We start from the raw sequence: 21,385 nt of genomic DNA on the forward strand, positions 1-21,385 counted from the left end.
AATCGCTGTATCGTGAAGAGAGAAAAGAAATTGCTCGCGGCTTTAATTTTCATTTTTTGAAACGGTTACCTTTTTCCATTCTGTAAAGTAACTTTTTTTACATATAAACGGAATTTTATTTAAATGTCAACCAAGTTTAGAAACCAAAGCATACTTCAGGTTTTTAAAAAAAAACATGGTGGCGGGCTAAGTGACGTCTTCTGCTCAGCTGAATAAATCATTCTTGGTGTTTAAACTTGGATAAGGTGCCGTGTGTCCTCCAACATCACCGCCCTTCAAACGGCAACAGAAAGCAGTCGCACGCTAGCTAGTCCCAGATATTCTCGCGGTGTATCAGTTACGAAAGACGAAATGGCGACTTGCTTGTTGCTTTCCAAGGTGAGCAGAGTATGACATATGTAGTGAGTTGGTGCTAGCAACACATACCAGAGGTATTTAGTAACTGCATAACGATTGTTTGTTTGGTTGGCTGTGTAATAATAGCGAATATTGCTTCCGTGCTGTTGCTCGAATAAATTCGCTTCCTTTCATATTATATTCATTATATATTTAACATACATAAGTACTGTTTTTTTTGTTTGCATGATTTCTTTTGTCCGTTTCATTTGATAAGTGCAGTTTTAGCAGTTGGGTTGTACATGTTGAAGCAGACGTCTAACGTGTTTACAGTTCCAACAACTTGTACTTATATAACGGGCCAGAATTTACTGTAAAAATAACAACGCTCAGCATTATTTATACACAAATCTGACAGCAATTTCAGGCAAGCACAGCTGTGTAGTTAAATGAGAAAATCCAAAAGTTACTATCTGAGATGTGCCACTCTTCTGTAAACTGCACAAAAATGGCATCACACCATCTGGCTCCCTAATTTAATGACTAACTTGTATTTAGACAATAGCAAAATACTGCGGATGCTGGAAATCTGAAATAGCAACAGAAAATGCTGGAAACACTCAGCAGGTCAGGCAGCATCCTTCGAGGATGTACTGCCTTTAACGTATTGAACAACAACTTGTATTTATATAACACCTAGCGCCTTTAACATAGTAAAATGCCCCAAGGCGCTTCACAGGAGTATTAAGACAAAAAAATTGACACCGAGCCACATAAGGAGGAATTAGGACAGGTGACCAAAATGTTGGTCAAAGAGGTAGGTTTTAAGGAGCGTCTTCAAATCAAATCAACTTTTATTGTCATTGTTAGTGCACAAGTGCAGTACAACGAAATGTAGGCTTGAGGCTCCCGAGAGTGTACATTTGGATTAAGACATTTAAACATTCAACATACATTTGGCTTGTAGTATATTAACATAAATATAACCATAATAAAGTGCATTGGTAGATGTGCAGGCTTTAGAGTTTATTTGTGGAGTTCAGTAGGATGACAGCCCTGGGAAAGAAGCTGTTCCTAAATCTGGTCGTACGGGTGCGAATGCATCTGTAGCGTCTCCCAGATGGCAGGAGGGCGAACAGACTGTGGCTGGGGCGAGTAGGGTCTTTGATGATGGACCGTGACCTCTGTAGACAGCGTTTCTGGTATATGTGCTCTATGGTCGGTAGCCGGGTGCCGGTAATGCGTTGGGCAGTTTTGACTACCCGCTGCAGGGCTTTCCCGGTCATAGTAGCTACAGCTGCCATACCATACTGTGATACAGTTTGTCAGGATGCTCTCTATAGTGCAGCGGTAAAAGTTAGAGAGGATCAGGGGTGATAGGTTACATCCCTTAAGCCTCCTTAGGAAATATAGGCTCTGCTGGGCCTTCTTCACCAGAGAGGAGGTGTTGAGGGACCAGGAGAGGTCTTCCGTGATGTGGACTCCGAGGAACTTAAAGCTGTCCACCCTTTCCACCACAGCCCCATTGATGTGGATGGGGGTGTGACTTCCGCCTTTAGACTTCCTGAAGTCCACAATGATTTCTTTTGTTTTCTTGGTGTTAAGGGCCAGGTTGTTATCGGCGCACCACTTCACGAGATGCTGGACCTCCTCCCTGTAGGCTGACTCATCGTTGTTGGTGATCTGGCCTACTACCGTGGTGTCATCCGCAAACTTGATGATGGTGTTGGAACCATTAACAGCCACACAGTCGTGGGTGAAGAGGGAGTAGAGGAGGGGGCTCAGCACACATCCTTGTGGGGCCCCTGTGTTCAGGGTCAGGGGTGGGGGGGTGGGGGTGTGGTTACCTAATTTGACAGACTGGAGTCTGTTTGTTTGGAAGTCCAGGGTCCAGTTGCAGAGGGAAGTGTTCAGGCCAAGAGTTTGGTGACCAGCTTGTTGGGGACGATAGTGTTGAATGCTGAGCTGTAGTCTATGAACAGCATTCTGATGTAGGTCTCCTTACCTTAAAGGAGGATAGAGAGACGGCGAGGTTTAGGCAGGGAATTCCAGAGCTTCGGGGCTAGGCAACAGAAGGCACAGCCACCAATGGTTGAGCGATTATAATCAGGGATGCTCGAGGGCAGAATTAGAGGAACGCAGATATCTCTTTTGTGGGACTGAAGGAGATTAGAGATAGGGAATGACGTGTAGTTCCTGTACTTGCATCATAGATACGGACGAAACTAACCACAGACAGTTAGGGCTTGCCCATTTCAGCCTAAGTACCCTTTTTAACAGTGTGATAAGTCTTCATTACTACCAAACAATCTGTGTGGTGCAGAAATTTTGCTTTTACAAGTGTGGAGTTTCATTCCATCAAATTTTAATTGTTGGAGATTTAAAACTTTTTTTTTCCTTTCTGTACCTGATTTGATGTTAAATTTCATTATTCTAACTTGCACTCCTCACTCCCTAATTCAAACCCTGTGCTGTTCATTAACAATACTTCAATTGACCAAGGAGGGAGTAGTTGAGGTGACTATCATAGATGCATTTAAGGGGAAGCTAGATAAACATATGCAGAAGAAAGGAATAGAAGGATATGCTGATGGGGTTAGATGAAGAAGAGTGGGAGGAGGCTTGTGTGGAGCATAAACACCGGCATGGGCCTGTTGGGCCAAATAGGCTATTTCTGTGCTGTCAATACAATATAATAGTTTATTGGGTGACCGCTTTGCGGAACACCTCCGTTCAGCCCGTAAGGGTGACCCCGAGCTTCCGGTCACCTGTCATTTTAATTCACCACCCCATTCCCACTCAGACCTCACCGTCCTCGGGCTCTTACATTGTTCCACGGAAGCTCAGCGTAAGCTCGAGGAACAGCACCTCATCTTCCGATTTAGGCACTTTACAGCCTTACATAGACATATAGAAACATAGAAGATAGGAGCAGGAGTAGGCCATTCGGCCCTTCGAGCCCGCTCCGCCATTCAACGAGATCATGGCTGATCATCCAAACCCTAGCACCCGGTCCCTACACCGACAGCCATCCCACCCGAGCCGTAACCCCACGTATTTAATCCCCTTCCGGACTCAATATCGAGTTCAACAATTTCAGATCATAACCTCGGCTGTTATTACATTTTAATATTTTTTTATCCATGCCTTTGTTTGTGCCTTTTCCCTTTTTTTTTCTCTCACCACATGGCAGCTGTCTCTCATTCTGCCAGCACATTTCACACTTCATCTCGAGCCGTCTTTTGTCTCTTTACTTGTTCTATTACTATCTCGTCTTGTCGTGAATATCTCTTCATGTCTTTTCACTTCCTTTTTGTTCTTTCATCCCCATTTCCCAGCCCCCAAACTGGCCTTTTAATCTGTTTCATTTCCTGCTTTTTTCTCAGTTCTGATGAAGGGTCGTTGACCTGAAACGTTAACTCTCTCTCTCTCTCTCTCTCCACGGAAGTTGCCTGGCCTGCTGAGTTTTTCCAGAGTTTCCTGTTGTTATTTTGGATTTCCAGCATCCGCAGTATTTTGCTATTGTAATAGTTTGATTGGTTAAGGAGACACAGTTACTTGCTCTGTTCACACACGTCCTAGATACCCTGTAGAGGATCTCTAATTTACAGCAACTTCTAGCGCTAAAAGGTCATAGACTTGCTCATGCCTATTTAATTTCTAACGAACAGCGGGTGCCAATAATTCGCTGGCTACAGTAAATTCTGGCACAATGTTTTTAAATTGAGAACCTCACGAGTTGTAAAGAAGACGGATGTCAAGCTAATGAGGGAGAGACTAGCTGGGGTGACCAAAAGCTTTGTCTAAGAGGTGGATTTTAAAGATAATCTTAAAGGAGAATCGGTGGAGAAGCCGAGCAGTTTGGGGGAGGGGGATTCCAGAGCAAAGGATGGCTGCTAATTGTGGGACAGTGTGGGGGATAAACAAGAGTCCAGAGCCAGGAATGGTGAGTATTGGAGCAGGGAGGTTGTAGGGCTTGAGCAGGTTGCAGAGATTTGTGGGGGAGTACGGAGGTAGTGGCAGAGCCATGGAGGAATTTGCAAACAAGGATGAGAAAGTTGGAGGACCAGGAGCCAATGTAGATCAATGAGTACTAATTGTGATGGGCGAATGACACTTGGTGTGGAATAGAATACAGGCAGCAGAGTTTTGGATAAATTGAAGATTAGAGGGGAGAAGATTGGGAGTGGGAGCATGGTTGGGGTCAGCCAGGAGTGTTGGAGTTTAGAAACATAGAAGATAGGAGCAGGAGTAGGCCATTCGGCCCTTCGAGCCTGCTCCGCCATTCAACGAGATCATGGCTGATCATCCAAACCCTAGCACCCGGTCCCTACACCAACAACCATCCCACCCAAACCCTATCCCCGTAACCCCGCGTATTTAATCTCCCCTAACACTAAGGGCCAATTTTTATCATAGCCAATCAACCCGCACATCTTTGGACTGTGGGAGGAAACCGGAGCACCCGGAGAAAACCCACGCAAACACGGGGAGAATGTGCAAACTCCACACAGACAGTCACCCGAGGCCAGATTTGAACCTGGGTCCCTAGCGCTGTGAGGCAACAGTGCTAACCACTATGCCACCGTGCCGTTTGGAGGTGACAGCAGCATGAATAAGGATTTCAGCAGCAGATGGGCTGAGGCGGGTGTGGCGATGGGTGATGTTACTTAGGTGGTCTTTGTGATGCAGAGCATATGCAGTCTGATCCTCAGTTTTGGGCCCAACAGGATGTTGCAAACCGTCTGGTTCATCCTGAGACAGTGACCAGCGAGGGGAATGGTATTGGTGGTGAACGTCTGGTTTTTTTTGTGGGGGCCATAGATGAGTATGTGGATAATGTTTAGCTGGAGGAAGCTATGACTCATCCAAGACGGGATGTCTGACGAGCTGTCCAACAGCACGGAGGTACTGGAGGTGGTCAAAAGAGTTGGAGAGCTACAGCTTGGTGTTCTCAGCAAGCATGTAGAAGCTGACCATGTGTCTGTGAATGATAGTGCAGGGGACAGCTGCAGATGAGAAAGAGGTGGGGACCAAGGATAGATCCCGAGGAGGGGTATTGCAGCATATTCATAATCACACAGAATAGTGTTCGTAACTGGCGTACCATGGCTGCAGTGTACTATATGCATGATGCACTGCAGCAACTCGCCAAGGCTTCTTTGGCAGCACCTCCCAAACCCGCAACTTCCACCACCTAGAAGGACGAGCACCTTCAAGTTCCCCTTCACATCACACACCATCCTGATTTGGACATAGATTGCAGTTCTTTCATCGCCGCTTGGTCAAAATCCTGGAACTCCCTATCGAACAGCTTTATAGGAGCACCTTCGCCATACAGACTGCAGCGGTTCATGAAGACAGCCCACCGTCGCAAGGTCAACTAGGGATTGGAAGTAAATACCGGCCTTGCCAGCAATGCCTACATCCGTTAACCAGTTTTTTTAAATGTAAGAGGGTCAGAACCTGAAGAGATTCAGATAGGGAGAGGTGGGCATGGATCTAGGAGGCAATGGCAATTTCAAGGTCCTTTAAAGAGATGAGCGAGAGTGTGGAGCTGGGATGGTAGTTGGGTGGGGAGGGGAATTTCTGTGGGGGATCTCCCTGTTGGCTGTCACCACTTCAATGCAAAAGCCTCAGAAAACCCAGAAATATGGCATGAGTGCCGTACGCAGTTTCCGTGGTTCTTCAGCCAAATGAGTGGGAGAAGCTCTGTGGAAATTCACCCTCCTATCCCTATAAATTATTCAGTCTGACATTTGGGTAGCTTGCTTAAACTGTCCCATCTAGCTTTCTGTATTTGGATTACATAACAATATGCCATTAGTTGTATAAATTACCACTTGATAAGTAGCTGTTTGGAAGCTGGATAGGTGAAACATTTTAAGTATAAAATAATTTCAGAATCTCTAGTTAAGGATGCAGAGACTGCACTACAGAGAGGTAATAACATTTTCTTTTGAGGCATTTCCTGTGTTTCTGCTCTGATGTGGACTTCTAGCAAGACCATAATAGAGCAATACTAGTGGCACTGGTGCTTTTGCTTCCAGATTTCTCCAATCTAGTTAGGGAAAGAGTTGTAATAGCCCATGGAGTTACACAGGAACTGTGGTACTGGTTGACTATCCCTTATCCGAAAACCTTGGGACCAGCTGTGTTTCGGTTTTCGGATTTCAGAAGGTATTATTTCAGACTGGGAAACTGAACATTAAATTAATTTGGTAATTAGTATTTGTATTTAATATAAATTTTAAAAGTTCAGGCTACCTCTTGCGACTGTTCCGTGTCTCATTCCCCTTCCTGCTTCTCTGAATTCCTTGACTTAGCGGGGGTCTGGGGCTTGACTGCCGCCGCCAGTTGTGGGAAAGCCGGATATTGGCTGACTCCTACGCTAAGCTGGCCCGCAAATCAGGTTGGGGGGTGGGGGGGGCGAAAAGAATATCGGACGGGCCACTGCAGCTATCGGACGGGTCGCTGTATTGTTGGGTTCACTCTCCCGGTACCTCCTTCACACTGCCCGGCTCGGCCTGCAATCTCCTACCCAGGAAGGAACTCTGTGACCCTCTGCCCTGCTCACAGGGAAAGGCAGAGCTCCCTCAGTCACACTTAACATCGAGAGCGAAGGCCGGCGTGTCGACAATCTGCAGGAATTCTTGTTCTGGGCCCCGGAGGACCACTCCTGCCATGTTTTGCGCCACTCGGGTCATGTCGTGCGCACGACTTACGCTGAACGAAAAAACTTGAGGTTTTCGGAAGTTCGGATAAAGGATAGTCTACCTGTATAGTGATACAAGAAGCACTGACAAGCTAAGAGAGGTAGCCCAAGATGTATCTCTTCCTGGACATACAGCTGTCAATCCATCTCACTGGGCACCACTCTAGGATAACAAGGTTACTTGAGGTTACCACCAGAAACTGGCATTCTTGTTACATAAGTAATGAAGTAAGGTAATTGTATTCATAAAAGATGCTTGGTACACCAGCTCCATTATTTTCCCCGGCCCGTGATCATAATATGTGATCTTAATCTCATGCTGCGCAAATATTGACTGTTTCAATTCCGTAGACTTAAAAGGATTGCCATGGAAAACGCATCTAGTTCTGGTCTCAGTTAATAAACTCCTTGCTCCAGTAGTCCCAGGGAACATAAAAACTGACTGTAAAAGCATTGCTGGTCATCTTCCAAAATTCTATAGACTCTGGAATAGTTCCCATGGATTGGAGGGTAGCTAATGTAACCCCACTATTTAAAAAAGGTGGTAGAGAGAAATTGGGGAACTATAGACCGGTAAGCCTGACATCGGTAGTGGGGAAAATGCTAGAGTCCATTATAAAAGATATAATAGCAGAGCACTTGGAAAACAGTGATAGGATCGGACAAAGTCAACATGGATTTACAAAATGTAAATCATGCTCGACTAATCTACTGGAATTTTTTCAGGATGTAACTGGTAGGATAAGGGAGAACTAGTGGATGTGTTGTATTTGGACTTTCAGAAGGCTTTCGATAAGGTCCCGCATAAGAGATTGGATTGGCGTGCAAAGTTAAAGCACATGGGATTTGGGGGTAAGGTACTGACTTGGATAGAGAACTGGTTGGCAGACAGGAAGCAAAGAGTTGGAATAAACGGGTCTTTCCGAGTGGCAGGCAGTGACTAGTGGGGTACTGATCTAGACGAGGGAACTAGATATAATATCTCCAAGTTTGCAGACGACACAAAGCTGGGTGGGCGTGTGTGCTGTGAGGAGGATACAGAGAAACTCCAGTATGATTTGAACAGGTTGGGTGATTGGGCAGAAGCATAGCAGATGCAGTATAATGTGGATAAATACGAGGTTATCCACTTTGGTGGCCAAAACAGGAAGACAGATTATTATTTGAACGGCAATAGATTGGGGAAAAGGGGAAGTGCAACGAGACCTAGGTGTCCTTGTGCACCAGCCGCTGAAGGTAAGCATGCAGGTGCAGCAGGCGGTTAAGAAGGCAAATGGTATGTTGGCCTTCATAGTGAGAGGGTTTGAGTACAGGAGCAAGGATGTCTTGCTGCAGTTGTACAGGGCCTTGGTGAGACCACACCTTGAGTATTGTGTGCAGTTTTGGTCGCCTTATCTGAGGAAGGATGTGCTTGCCATGGAGGGAGTGCAGCGAAGATTCACCAGACTGATACCTGGGATGGCAGGAATGATGTATGAAGAGAGATTGGGTCGATTGGGCTTATATTCGCTGGAGTTTAGAAGAATGAGAGGGGATCTCATTGAAACTTATAAAATTCTAACAGGACTAGACAGACTAGATGCAGGAAGGATGTTCCCGATGACGGGGGAGTCCAGAACCAGGGGTCACAGTCTAAGGATAAGGGGTAAGCCATTTAGGACAGAGATGAGGAGGAATTTCTTCACCCAGAGAGTGGTGAACCTGTGGAATTCTCTACCACAGAAGGCAGTTGAGGCCAACTTATTAAATATATTCAAGAAGGAGTTGGATATATTTCTTAAGGCTAAAGGGATCGAGGGATATGGGGAGAAAGCAGGGACAGGGTACTGAATTTGGATGATCAGCCATGATCTCATTAAATGGCAGAACAGGCTCAAGGGGCCGAGTGGCCTATTCCTGCTCCTATCTTCTATGTTTCTACTTCATGTTCCAGAAAGGCGTAGATGTCCTTTCTACATGAAAATGTCAGAATTCGCTGACTTTATATGATAGAGAATGTTTACCATGTGGATGTCAAGGAACATTCTCTTTAATATACAGTAGATAGAAAAAAGAACCTTGGGTAACACTTTATCAAAATTATCCAGAGACCACCCTCATTTTGGCAGTATAGTATTTTAAAAGGAGTCATCCACTTAATTAAGACAGTCCTTTTGATATAGGTTACCCAATTTTTTAGACTATATTAGTAAAGATTTACCTTTTTATCTATTGCTGTAATCAATCTTTTGAAGTATGCACCGTTAAAATAAATGGGCTGAAAATTTTAGGTTGGGGGCATAAAAGAGGAAAATCCCAGCCAATAGAATTTAGCATTCAGAATAATGGCTAAAACATATTGTGCTTTTTGAGGGCAAGAACATTTTCAAAAAAAATCTCCCTCCCATCTAGATTCTTAGTTCAAAATACTCTTATCATAACTATGCCAAACAGCCTATTCCTTGTATAGTCTTTCTTACTCAAGCCATTGCACCTATCAAAAGTTGTATTGTAAAATGCCCATCAATTAAATTCCTTGCCTCTCTTTTATGATGTTCGTTCTCTGCATCAAGTTCAGTGATAAATTTAATATCTAATTGGTTTGTGCAATACATATATTTCTAGACGCAAAAGGCGTCAAGGGGTATAGGGAGAGAGCGGGAATATGGTATTGAGATAGAGGATCAACCATGATCATATTGAATGGCGGAGCAGGCTCGAAGGGCCGAATGGCCGCCTACTGCTCCTATTTTTCTATGTTTCTATAGATTTGCTTGTGTAATGGACAGAAGTATTCAGTTGATAATTGTTTCAGTATTTATATTCATATACATTTAATATTTCAGGTCGCAAATTATACGTTTTTCCTGTTTGCAAGGCCTGCTGATATTTTTTTTATAGCTATAGATCTGTACACCAATTACCATCCTTTTTCAATGGTAGCAGTTAATCCTGATTTTATAGATGAATTTTAGATAAGCAGGGTTTAATTTATAGTAAATTATTCCTTTTAAGGCAGGAGTGTACAAATGGTAGGTATTTGTTAAAATCTAGACCTCTTCCCCACTGTTTTTAATACTAACCACCTTGATGGTCCTAACTTCATACTTTTTCTTTACAGTTCACAAACCCAAGTGCTGGGAAATCCTGTGAATTGTCACTTTAAAATGTATTGCCATTGCTAAACTGAACAGTTAATTTTGTTTAAAGACTAGTTGATAATGCCACCGTGTTGTACTGTAACCTCCAGCAGATTTTCTCTAATTGTAGTGGACCCCAGAATAATTGTTTCACTTCTGCCTTGATGATTATTCAGAATCCATGCACAATTTTTTCGGAATAAAATTATTTTGTAAATAATGTATAGGTACTTCTAAAATATATTTTTACATCATTACTGTTTACTCCTTATAGTGGTAAAATTTTAGCCAATACTATTATTGCTCGTCAAGTAGCATACAATAATACTGATTTAACTTAAGTATAGGTTGAGTCATGCAGTACCCTATTTACACTGCCTAACTGGAATGCTATTTCTTCTATCCATGAGGCAACTTGCATAAAGTTCCTCTCCTGCAGTTAATTAAAAAAAAATATTTAGATAGTCCAAGTGGCAGCGTCCACATTGTAAACACTTAAATTAATTCCAAGCAATGCAAGAAAAAGATCATTTATTTATATAGCACCTTTTTGAAGTGTAACCACTGTTGCAATGGAAACAAACACAGAAGTCGATTTGCAGACTGCATGGTCCGACAAACTGTACTGAGACAAATGGTCAGAATTATTTTTTTTTTAATGGTTTTGGGTGAGAGAATGTCTCCAGAATTTGGTCAATCCCTATTGGCTTCACACTGACATGACACCAAGTTGTAATGTAAATGCACATTTTAAATCGATGAGAACCAACCCTTCTCGTTCCCCCACCCCTTCAACATATGTCATTTAAAAATTATGCAAAGGAATATCTGAAACAAATATTTGCAATCACTGTTTGCTACAGTAGAAATGGAAATCTTGGCACGTTCTAGCCCATTGTATTACCTGATATTCTTACTGATGCTGTGGTTACTTGAATTGATATTTGTTCATTCAGTGTTATCCACGGCACCAGTGGTACCTAGGTTACTATTGGGAGATTCATTATGGAGGTAGTCTCTTAAAGACATTTTGGTGATGTCATGATGTCCGGCTCCTTGCCGTACATCGCCCCCCCACCCCCCGGACTGCTGGGGATCGTTCCCATGGGTCCCCGGCTACGGCGTCCTACTGCTAATTTCCTGCCGGACTCCCCCGCAACCTTCCCGCCTTTCCATTATTACCGGGGTCCTTGTCTCTGTCAACTCCCAAATTGCAGTAGTGTTATAATTTTTGTTATTAAATTAGCTTCTCTTGCAACACTTTCGTAGCAGTTTCCATAATTGAACCTTGACTTGTACAATCTCTTGCAAAGTTGAATAGCTTGTCGATTAACCATTAATTCATTTGTAATCTTACTGAATTTAATGTAATCTTGTACCCTCTTACCAAATCTACTTTTCTGCTTCCTATTACTATTTAAATAGTAATGCAAAGCCCAAAAATTGACAAATATTGAAAGTAGGACAGGCATATTAGGGTGTGAGTGTGTGCTGGGCGTGAAGTATCAGGGTTTCATTACTGGAAGAAGGGAGTTAGTGTGTAGGGTGGTGGAAGTGTAGGGTGGTGGAAGTGTATCATGGGAAATTTGTTGGGGTGTGCACTAGTGGGGAAGGTTCAGTGTGAATATGTTTGGATCTGGGAGTATGAGGGACGGCTCTCTAGATTCAATAATTGTGCCTTTTGAATTGGAAAATTGAAAATGTCATTATTTAGGAAGGGAAGGAGTGAGGAACCAGGTAACTACAGGCCAGTCAGTTTAACCTCCAGTGGTGGGAAGGTTGCAAGAGTCTGTCATCAGAGACAGAGCAACTGAGCACTTGGAAATGTATGAGCTGATCAAAGAGAGTGTGGTAAACCACTGTTTGTATTCCACTGTGTACATGCCTCGGCTGACTCCTCCCACAAGTCCTAGTATAAAGGTGACTGCTCCCCAGCCCTTTGTATTTCTGGACTGGTCGACCACTCGAGGCAGACCTTCATTCTTTTGTTAATAAAAGCCTTTAGTTACTCTCTTAACTCTCAGTCTTTTATGAGTAATTGATAGCACATCAATTTTATTAACACAATTTTTATAATGGAGAAGATCCTCACACCAGCATGCCTGGACTTAGATCATCGGGAGGCGGACTCATCCACCAAGTTTACTCACTGGCTTAAGTGTTTCGAAAAATTCCTGACCGCCTCCGCAGCAATCAAATCGGACGAGGACAAACTGGATGTCCTGACCTCCAAAGTGAACCACCGAGTGTACTCGGTCATCCAAGACGCGACCTCATACGCGGACGCTATCAAGCTCCTCAAGGACCAGTACATGCGCCCAGTGAACGAAGTGTACGCCAGGCACCTTCTGGGGAGTCGTAAACAACAACCTGGGGAATCGACCGTGGAATACCTTCAGGCACTGTCTGTGCTTGGCCGGGCCTGTGGTTGTAAGGATGTAAAGGCCGCCGTGTACACAGAGGAACTTATCCGGGACGCTTTTGTAGCGGGCCACAGATCCAATTACACCCGACAGCGACTGTTGGAGCAGAGTGACCTCGACCTCAACAAGGCCTCTGAACTCGCACTATCATTGGATGCAGCCTACCGGGGCATGGATGCCTACTCCTCTGCACCGTGGACGCCGCGGGGAATGACAGCCTGGGACACGGTAGGACCGCCTCATAGCGCCGTGCCACCCCAGCCACACCCCAGCAACGGCCCAACTACCGCAGCAGTGTCCCAAGGCCAGACAGCAGTGCCCCAAGGCCAGAAATGCTACTTCTGTGGCCAGGCAAAACACCCCAGAGCGCGCTGCCCGGCGAAAAACGCGATCTGCTCGGGCTGCGGGAAGAACGGACACTACGCTAACGTCTGCAGGGCCAAAGCCACCCCGAACCCCAGCAGCGCCGCGTGTGGGCCATGCGGGCCGCCATCTTGGGCCTCCCCGGCCATGTGCAAACCACCGGTACAGCAGCCATTTTGGACGCCTCCAGCCACATGGGGATCATGGACGCCGCCATCTTGGATGACAGCCGGAACGCAGCAGGCCCCCAACACCGCCTCATCTGATACCCGCAGCGACACACCGACCCCTACGCTGGCATCCGTTACACTGGACCAAGCGAGACCGCACCAGCTGGCCAGTTCCACAATGGACATTAAGGTAAATGGCCACGATACAATCTGCCTTTTTGACTCTGGGAGCACGGAGAGCTTCATCCACCCCGACACGGTGCGGCGTTGCTCTCTCCCAGTCCTGCCTGCGCACCAGCGGATTTCTATGGCCTCCGAGTCCCAGTCGGCGGACATCGGCGGCTACTGCGTAGTGACACTCGTAGTAGACGGGACCGTGTACGATCATTTTAAACTTCTGGTCCTGCCCGACCTCTGCGCTGCCGTCCTGCTGGGGTTAGATTTTCAGTGCCACCTTAAAAGTGTTACGATGGCGTACGGTGGACCCCTACCCCCACTCACAGTCCGCAGCCAGCAGCTCCCAAATTGCCCGCCGCGCACCAGGTGCAACCTCTCCACACTCAGAGTCACCCCCCCCCACCACTGTTTGCTAACCTCACCCCCGACTGTAAGCCCATCGCCACAAAGAGCAGGCGATACAGTGCCGGGGACAGGGTTTTCATTAAAACCGAAGTGGAGCGGCTCCTGAAGGAAGGGATTATTGAGGGCAGCACCAGCCCCTGGCAAGCCCAGGTTGTGGTCGTTAAGACCGGCGAGAAGCAGCGCCTGGTCATCGACTACAGCCAGACAATAAATCGCTACACCCTGCTGGACGCCTACCCACTCCCCCGCATAGCTGATATGGTCAACCAGATCGCGCAGTACTGCGTCTTCTCGACCATTGACCTGAAATCCGCGTACCACCAGCTCCCTATCCGCCCTGAGGACCGCCAGTATACTGCCTTTGAGGCAAACGGCCGCCTCTACCACTTCCTTAGGGTTCCCTTTGGCGTCACCAACGGGGTCTCCGTCTTCCAAAGGGAGATGGACCGGATGGTAGATCAAAATGCGTTGCAGGCCACTTTCCCATATCTGGACAATGTGACCATCTGCGGCCGTGACTTGCAGGACCATGACGCAAACCTCTCAAAATTCCTCCGCACCGCCCAACTCCTGAACCTGACATATAACAAGGAGAAGTGCATATTCCGCACAAACCGCCTCGCCATCCTTGGCTGTGTTGTGGAACACGGAGTCATCGGCCCCGACCCCGACCGGATGCGTCCCCTTATGGAACTCCCACTACCCCACTGCCTCAAGGCCCTGAAGAGGTGCCTAGGGTTTTTCTCCTATTATGCCCAGTGGGTCCCCTACTATGCGGACAAGGCCCATCCGCTGATCAAGCCCACCTCTTTTCCCTGGGGCAAAATCAAAAATGACAAGATCTTGAGGTGGAGAATCGAACTTTCCACCTACAATTACGAGATCTTGTACCGGCCCGGGAAGCTCAATGAACCCCCGGATGTGCTATCGCGTGGCACCTGCGCCAGCGCGCAGATCGATAGACTGCGGGCCCTCCACAATGACCTCTGCCACCCGGGGGTCACCAGGTTCTTCCACTTCATCAAGGCCCGCAACCTGCCTTACTCTATTGAGGAGGTCAGGACCATGACCAGGAACTGCCAAGTCTGCGCTGAGTGCAAACCGCACTTTTATAGACCAGACAGGGCCCACCTGATAAAAGCCACTCGCCCCTTCGAGCGCCTGAGCATTGATTTTAAAGGGCCTCTCCCCTCCTCCGACCGCAATGTGTACTTCCTCAATATTATTGATGAGTACTCCCGTTTCCCGTTCGCCATCCCCTGCCCGGACATGACCAGTGCCACGGTCATTAAATGTCTGAACGACCTCTTCACCCTGTTCGGTTTCCCCAGCTATATCCATAGCGACCGGGGCTCATCGTTTATGAGCGACTAACTCCGTCAGTACCTGCTAACTAGGGGTATTGCCACAAGCAGGACCACCAGTTACAACCCCCGGGGGAACGGACAGGTGGAAAGAGAAAATGCGACAGTTTGGAAGGCCGCCCTGCTAGCCTTAAAGTCTAGGGGCCTTCCAACCTCCCGCTGGCAGGATGTGCTCCCCGATGCGCTCCACTCTATTCGGTCACTGCTCTGCACTGCCACTAACGCCACCCCTCATGAGAAAATGTTTGTCTTCCCAAGGAAGTCCACATCGGGGACATCGCTACCGCCATGGCTGACGTCCCCAGGGCCGGTCCTACTGAGAAGGCACGTGAGGACCCATAAAACGGACCCCCTGGTCGAGAGGGTCGACCTCCTCCACGCCAACCCCCAGTATGCTTACATTGCATACCCGGACGGGCGGGAGGACACAGTCTCCATAAGAGACCTTCCACCCTCGGGGGCCGCAGTAACCCACTACTCACTACCACCCCCCCCCCCCCCCCCCCCCCACGATCCGATATCCAGCCCCAGCAGACGGCAGGCCTGGGCCCCGCGACCCGCTCGACATCTACGAGGACGACACGCCTGTGCCACAGCCCACGCAGGACTCGACGCCGGAAGCTCCACTACCCCTGCCGTCGCCACGCCGATCACAGCGGCAGACAAGGCCTCCGGAGAGACTCCAATACACTAACTTTTAATACACTTCACCCCGCCGGACTCAATTTTAAACAAGGGGTGAATGTGGTAAACCACTGTTTGTTTGTATTCCACTGTGTACATGCCTGGACATGCCTCGGCTGACTCCTCCCACAAGTCCTAGTATAAAGGTGACTGCTCCCCAGCCCTTTGTATTTCTGGACCGGTCGACCACTCGAGGCAGACCTTCATTCTTTTGTTAATAAAAGCCTTTAGTTACTCTCTTAACTCTCAGTCTTTTATGAGTAATTGATAGCGCATCAGAGAGTCAGGATGGATGTGTGATGGATAGGGCATATCTGACTAATTTAGTTGAATTTTTGAGGTGGTCAGTTGCATGGTAGATAGGAGAGTGTAATATGGATGTTGTCCATGTGGTCTTCTAGGAGGCATTTGATAAAGTTCCGCAGAAGAGGTTATTAGCAAAAATGAAAGCACATGGAATTAGACATAACCCTGTGACATGGGTTGGTAATTGTTTGGAAGGCAGGAGACAGAGTGTAAGGATAAATGACTGATGAAAGAATAGAGTTGTATATCCAAGTTTGCAGATGACACCAAGTTAGGAGGCATAGTAAGTTGTGTGGATGGGAGCAGGAAGTTGTAAAGTAACACACCCAGAATAAGTGCAAAAGATTATGGCAGATGGAGTTCAATGTGGGGAAATCATCCACTTTGGATCCGAAAAGACAAATAGGAATATTTTCTTAATAGATTCAGAGCTGTGGAGGAGTGTCCATGTGCAAAAACCTGTGACCTCTACCTCTCTCTCTTAGGCAGTCCCTCGGAACCAAGGATGACTTGCTTCCATATTAAAAATGAGTTTGCAGGTGACTGAGTCCAATGCGGGACCTACAGTCTCTGTCACAGCTGGGGCAGACGGTGGTTGAACGGGTGGGTGGGGTGCTTGGGTTGACGTGCGCTCCTTGCGCTGCCTGCGCTTGGCTTCCGCTTGCTCCCGGCGAAGAGACTCGAGGTGTTCAGCGCCTTCCCGGATGCTTCTCTATTTTGTGCGGTCTTGGGCCAGGGATTCCCAGGTGTCGGTGGGGATGTTGCACTCTTTCAAGGAGGCTTTGAGGGTGTCCTTGAAGCATTTCCTCTACCCACCTGGGGCTCTCTTGCCGTGCCGGAGCTCCGAGTAGAGCGCTTGTTTTGGGAGTCTCGTATCGGGCATGCAGACCATGTGACCCGTCCATCGGAGCTGATTGAGCTTGGTCAAAGCTTCGATGTTGGCCTGAGCAAGAACACTGAGGTTGGTGCGCCTATCCTGCCAATGGATTTGCAGGATCTTGCGGAGGCAGCGTTGGTGGTACCTCTCCAGTGCTTTGAGGTGCCTGCTGTACATGGTCCATGTCTCTGAGGCATACAGCAAGACGTGTATCACTGCTGCTCTGTAGACCATGAGCTTAGTGCCGAGTTTGAGGTCCTGGTCTTCAAACACTCTCTTCCTCAGGCAACCGAAGGCTGCACTGGCACACTGAGGGCGGTGTTGGACTTTGTCGTCGACGTCTGCCCTTGTTGACAGTAGGCTCCTGAGGTATGGAAAGTGGTTCACGTCCAAGGCCTTGTCGTGGATTTTGATAATCGGGGGGGGGGGGGTGGGGCAGTACTGTGTGGTGGGGGCAGGTTGGTAGAGGACCTTTGTCTTACGGATGTTTAGTGTAAGGCCCATGCTCTCATACGCTTCAGTGAAGGTGTTGACGATGGTTTGGAGTTCGACCTCCAAGTGAGCGCAGACGCAAGACCTCTACCACCTAGAAGGTCAAGGGTAACAGGCGCATGGGAACACCACCACCTCCAAGTCACACACCATCCTGACTTGGAAATATATCACTGTTCCTTCATCGTCACTGGGTCAGAATCCTGGAACTCCTTACCTTCATACTGACTGCAGTGGTTCAAGAAGGGGGCTCATCTCCCCTTCTCAAGGGCAATTATGGATGCGCAATTAATACTGGATTGCCAGCGATGCACACATCCCGTGAATGAATAAATAAAAAATAAAAAATTTAAATCACTAAAATCTAGTGCACAGGTACAAAAAATAATCAAAAAGTCTAATGGGTTAGGAATGAGGAAGTGATGCTTCAGTTTTAGAGCCTTGGTCCTATCCCATCTGGAGTACTGTGTTTATTGGGCACTGAACTTAAGGAAAGATATATTGGCCTTGTAGGGGGTACAGTGCAGATTCACTAGAATGGTACTGGGGCTTAAAGGGCTAAATTATGAGGAAAGGTTGCATAAACTTGTATTCCCTTGAGTTTTGACGGTTGAGGGGTGATCTAATCGGGGTCTTTAAAACGATAAAGGGTTTCAGGAGAGTAGATAGAGAAGCTATTTCCTCTGGTTGGGAAATCTAGAGCAAAGAGACATAATCTTAAAAATAGAGATGGTCCATTTAGTAATGAAATCAGGAAGCACTTTTTCGCACAGAGTAGTGGAAATCTGGAACACTTTCTTCCCAAAAGGTTGGGTGCTGGGTCAGTTGACATTTTCAAGACTGAGAGCAATAGATTTTTTGTTGGGTTGGGGTATCAAGGGTTATGGCACAATGGTTGGTAAATGGAGTTGTGGTACAGATCAGTTGAGATATGATCTAATAGAATGGTGAACAGGCTTGAGGGGCTTAATGGCCTACTCCTGTTCCTATGAAGGGAACCTGTGGTGGTGTAGTAATGGGGTTGGAGTTTGGGGACATTTGAATTGGGGTACATGGGGTCTAGGAACATTGGGCTAGATGTAAGGACTTGTGATCGCTTGTGAGAGTTGCCGCATCTAGTAGCCCTAGAGAAGGATGAGCCGGGGTGGAGTATTGGGATGTGGGATCCCTGAGATATGGAGGGAGTGGCATGGCAGTAAGTACTTTTTTGTTGCGGACAGATGGGCTGTTGAGGGGGGAAAAGTATGGGTGCTTGGTGACTGCCACTCCGTAGTGGGTCCTAGGCGGCTGTAGAAGCAACATGAAGGAATCGGGTATGGCAAAGACACTTGGAGCTGTAGGAAAGCTTCGGTGTTCTGGGTGAGTGGAGTAGTGAGAGGTGGTAGGGAGAGAAAGGCATAGCCACTCAAAGTGGGTGTTGCTAGTGATAGTAGGAAAGGAGAGGAAGGCAAGGATATTCAGTAGGTATGAATAGGAGCAAATGAAAGGGGGGTAAAGGACCCCAGAATATTTAAAAATGAACACTGAGCCAAAGAGGGAGCTATTAGGAGCAGTGACCAAAAGCTTAACCGAAGAACTGAGTTTTAAGGATGGTCTTAAAGGAAGAGAGGGAAGTGGGGAGGCCAAGGGTTTATGGAGTAAATTCCAGAGTGGGGGCCCTAGGCGGCTGAATGCACGGCCACCAATGGTGGGGTGGAGTAGATGCACAAAAGGCCAGAGTCAGAGGAACGGAGAGTTTGAGGAGGGGTGAGGCCATGAAGAAATTTAAACACCAGGATGAGAATTTTATATGAGACATTGGGAGACCTGTAATCAATATAGGTTAGTGAAGACAGAGATGATGGGTGAGTGGGACTGTGTGGGATAAGATACGGATAGCAGAATTTTGGTGAGCTGAAGATTACGGAGGGTGGAGCATAGGCGGCCCACTAAGAGTGTGTTGGAATAGTGGAGCTGACAAAGACGGTTTCAGCAGCAGATGGGCTGAGGCAAGGTCAATTTTACAGGGGGGCAGTCTTTGTGATGGTGATGCTATTGGTTACTTCCTGGAAATACAGGAAGTTTGTGCTATATATGCAAAACTTTTCATATTGTAGATTAGCTGATGACCTGTGGTATTACTCACCAAGTAGAGTATGGCTGTACTGTATATGTTTAGACATCAACGTGGCCTATCTCTTTTTAAGGGGACTGACTGCTCAGGTACTCCCTGTGATAAACTTGTGTAAATGGGATCAGTTAAAGATTGTTGTAGGAAGTTTCTCTAGCTTGGCAACTGGTGGGCTGCTCTCCCTGTTACCTCACCCCTCCTATAGGTATCTAATGGTCAGGAAATAGATCAGCGTTTTACTTTCTTTGAAGACTAGGGGAGTTCCTGTGGCATTGTAGTGAGTCGGAAGATGTCTTGTTTTTGCTACTTTTAATATATAATAATGGCAACTGATTTGCAGTCATTGAATCAGTCAGTGTGGATGATATTTTGAGGCTCAAATTGTATGATTATTTGCATGTGAACAAAATCAGTTGTCCTTGATTATCAAAAGTTTGTGCTTGGTTTCAGTTGTTTAAAGCCAAGGATACAGAGGAAGATGGTATGGAAGATGGATGTAGGAAATGCATAAAGGAGTTGGGGGAGGCTGATCCTGATGTTTTAGAATGAGGATCATGGGGTGTGGCAGTATTGCGAGACTGCAAAGGTTTGGCAGAACCAGGAACAGATTTGCAGGAGCACTGCGAGGAATACGTGCTCTACAGGTCAATTTTTCTCTGGGAAAAGAAGAACTGCCTAACATCCAACCTAATTCTGTCCTTACTGAACTTGTAAGCATGACCCCCTGGTCATCCTTAACTTAACTAGTTGAAATAACTGGTCCGCATAAACACCATTTTAATCTCACATTATTTTAGAAACATCGATCAAATCGCCCCTGAGTCTACACTCTAAAGTATACAGACCAAGCTCTTTGAGCTTATCTGAGTAACGAAGGTGTTTTAAACTGGGGATCAGTCTTGTGGTCCTCCTCTGTATCCTTTCTAAAGCCTCAATAACCCCCACCATGTGAGGAGGCTAAAACTGGATACATTATTCCGGAGTACTGAGTTGGGGAAATCTGTATTAGTTAAAATCCAGCTGAGTATTTTAAATATAACATTGGTTTCCCCAAGTCACTGAACAAATCCCCCACCCCTATGACCAGTCTGTATCCTTGCCACAATCAATCCTTCAGGATAAGTGTTATGGCATGGGATCAGTTGCAGCAGGGAAATTCAATTATGGTGGGGGGGAATTCTTAAAAAGATTTCCCCAGCAGTGATTGGGGAAAGCCTGTTTAAATACTGACGAGCAGATATTTTAAATAACATTAATTTCCCCACTGCTGGAGAAAATATTTGAAGAATTCTTTTCTCCGATCCCGCATCAACCAGAAACACAGCTTTTGCTACTCGGGGAGGTAAGGAGGAGGAATCTGGCAGGGAAGGTGACCTGCAGGGAGGTGGGAAGGCAACTTTGGACATGTGGACAGCAAAGCTATAGGGCCACCATCTTGGAGACGGAATTGGGAGATTTGTGATAAGTAAACAACAGGACCAGCAACCTTGCATTGCGAGGAATATCTTGAATGCAACGTAATGTGTACTTCAGTTGTTTAGCAAAGGATGGGAGTTCAAATAAACCAGTTGATATAATAATGTTACTTTCATAAATAACTGGAAATATTTTCACGACAAAGAACTGGCACAGGCGATGCAGGCTGCTCCAAAATAAAGCATAGAAACATAGAAGATAGGAGCAGGAGTAGGCCATTCGGCCCCTCGAGCCTGCTCCGCCATTCAATGCGATCATGGCTGATCATCCAAATTCAGTACCCTGTCCCTGCTTTCTCCCCATATCCCTTGATCCCTTTAGCCTTAAGAAATATATCCAACTCCTTCTTGAATATATTTAATGAATTG

The 21,385-nt window shown here is 46.5% G+C and overlaps 1 protein-coding gene across 3 annotated transcripts in view; it reads left to right on the forward strand.

The window, feature by feature from the left end:
• The first annotated feature begins 76 nt into the window (after positions 1-76).
• Positions 77-21,385, forward strand: part of acadsb (acyl-CoA dehydrogenase short/branched chain) — a 75,634-nt gene continuing 54,325 nt past the window's right edge. The window contains exon 1 of one of the 3 annotated variants that reach the window (XM_085994607.1): positions 77-378. In XM_085994607.1, coding sequence (XP_085850733.1) covers positions 352-378 — 27 coding nt within the window. In that variant the 5' untranslated portion in view covers positions 77-351. The remainder of the gene's footprint in view (positions 379-21,385) is intronic. The other 2 variants (XM_085994606.1, XM_085994608.1) reach the window with 2 other exon arrangements.

Source organism: Somniosus microcephalus, chromosome 8 (genome assembly GCF_052327205.1).
Source record: "Somniosus microcephalus isolate GS21.2 chromosome 8, FLI_Smic_1.0, whole genome shotgun sequence".
Taxonomy (NCBI): Eukaryota; Metazoa; Chordata; class Chondrichthyes; order Squaliformes; family Somniosidae; genus Somniosus; species Somniosus microcephalus.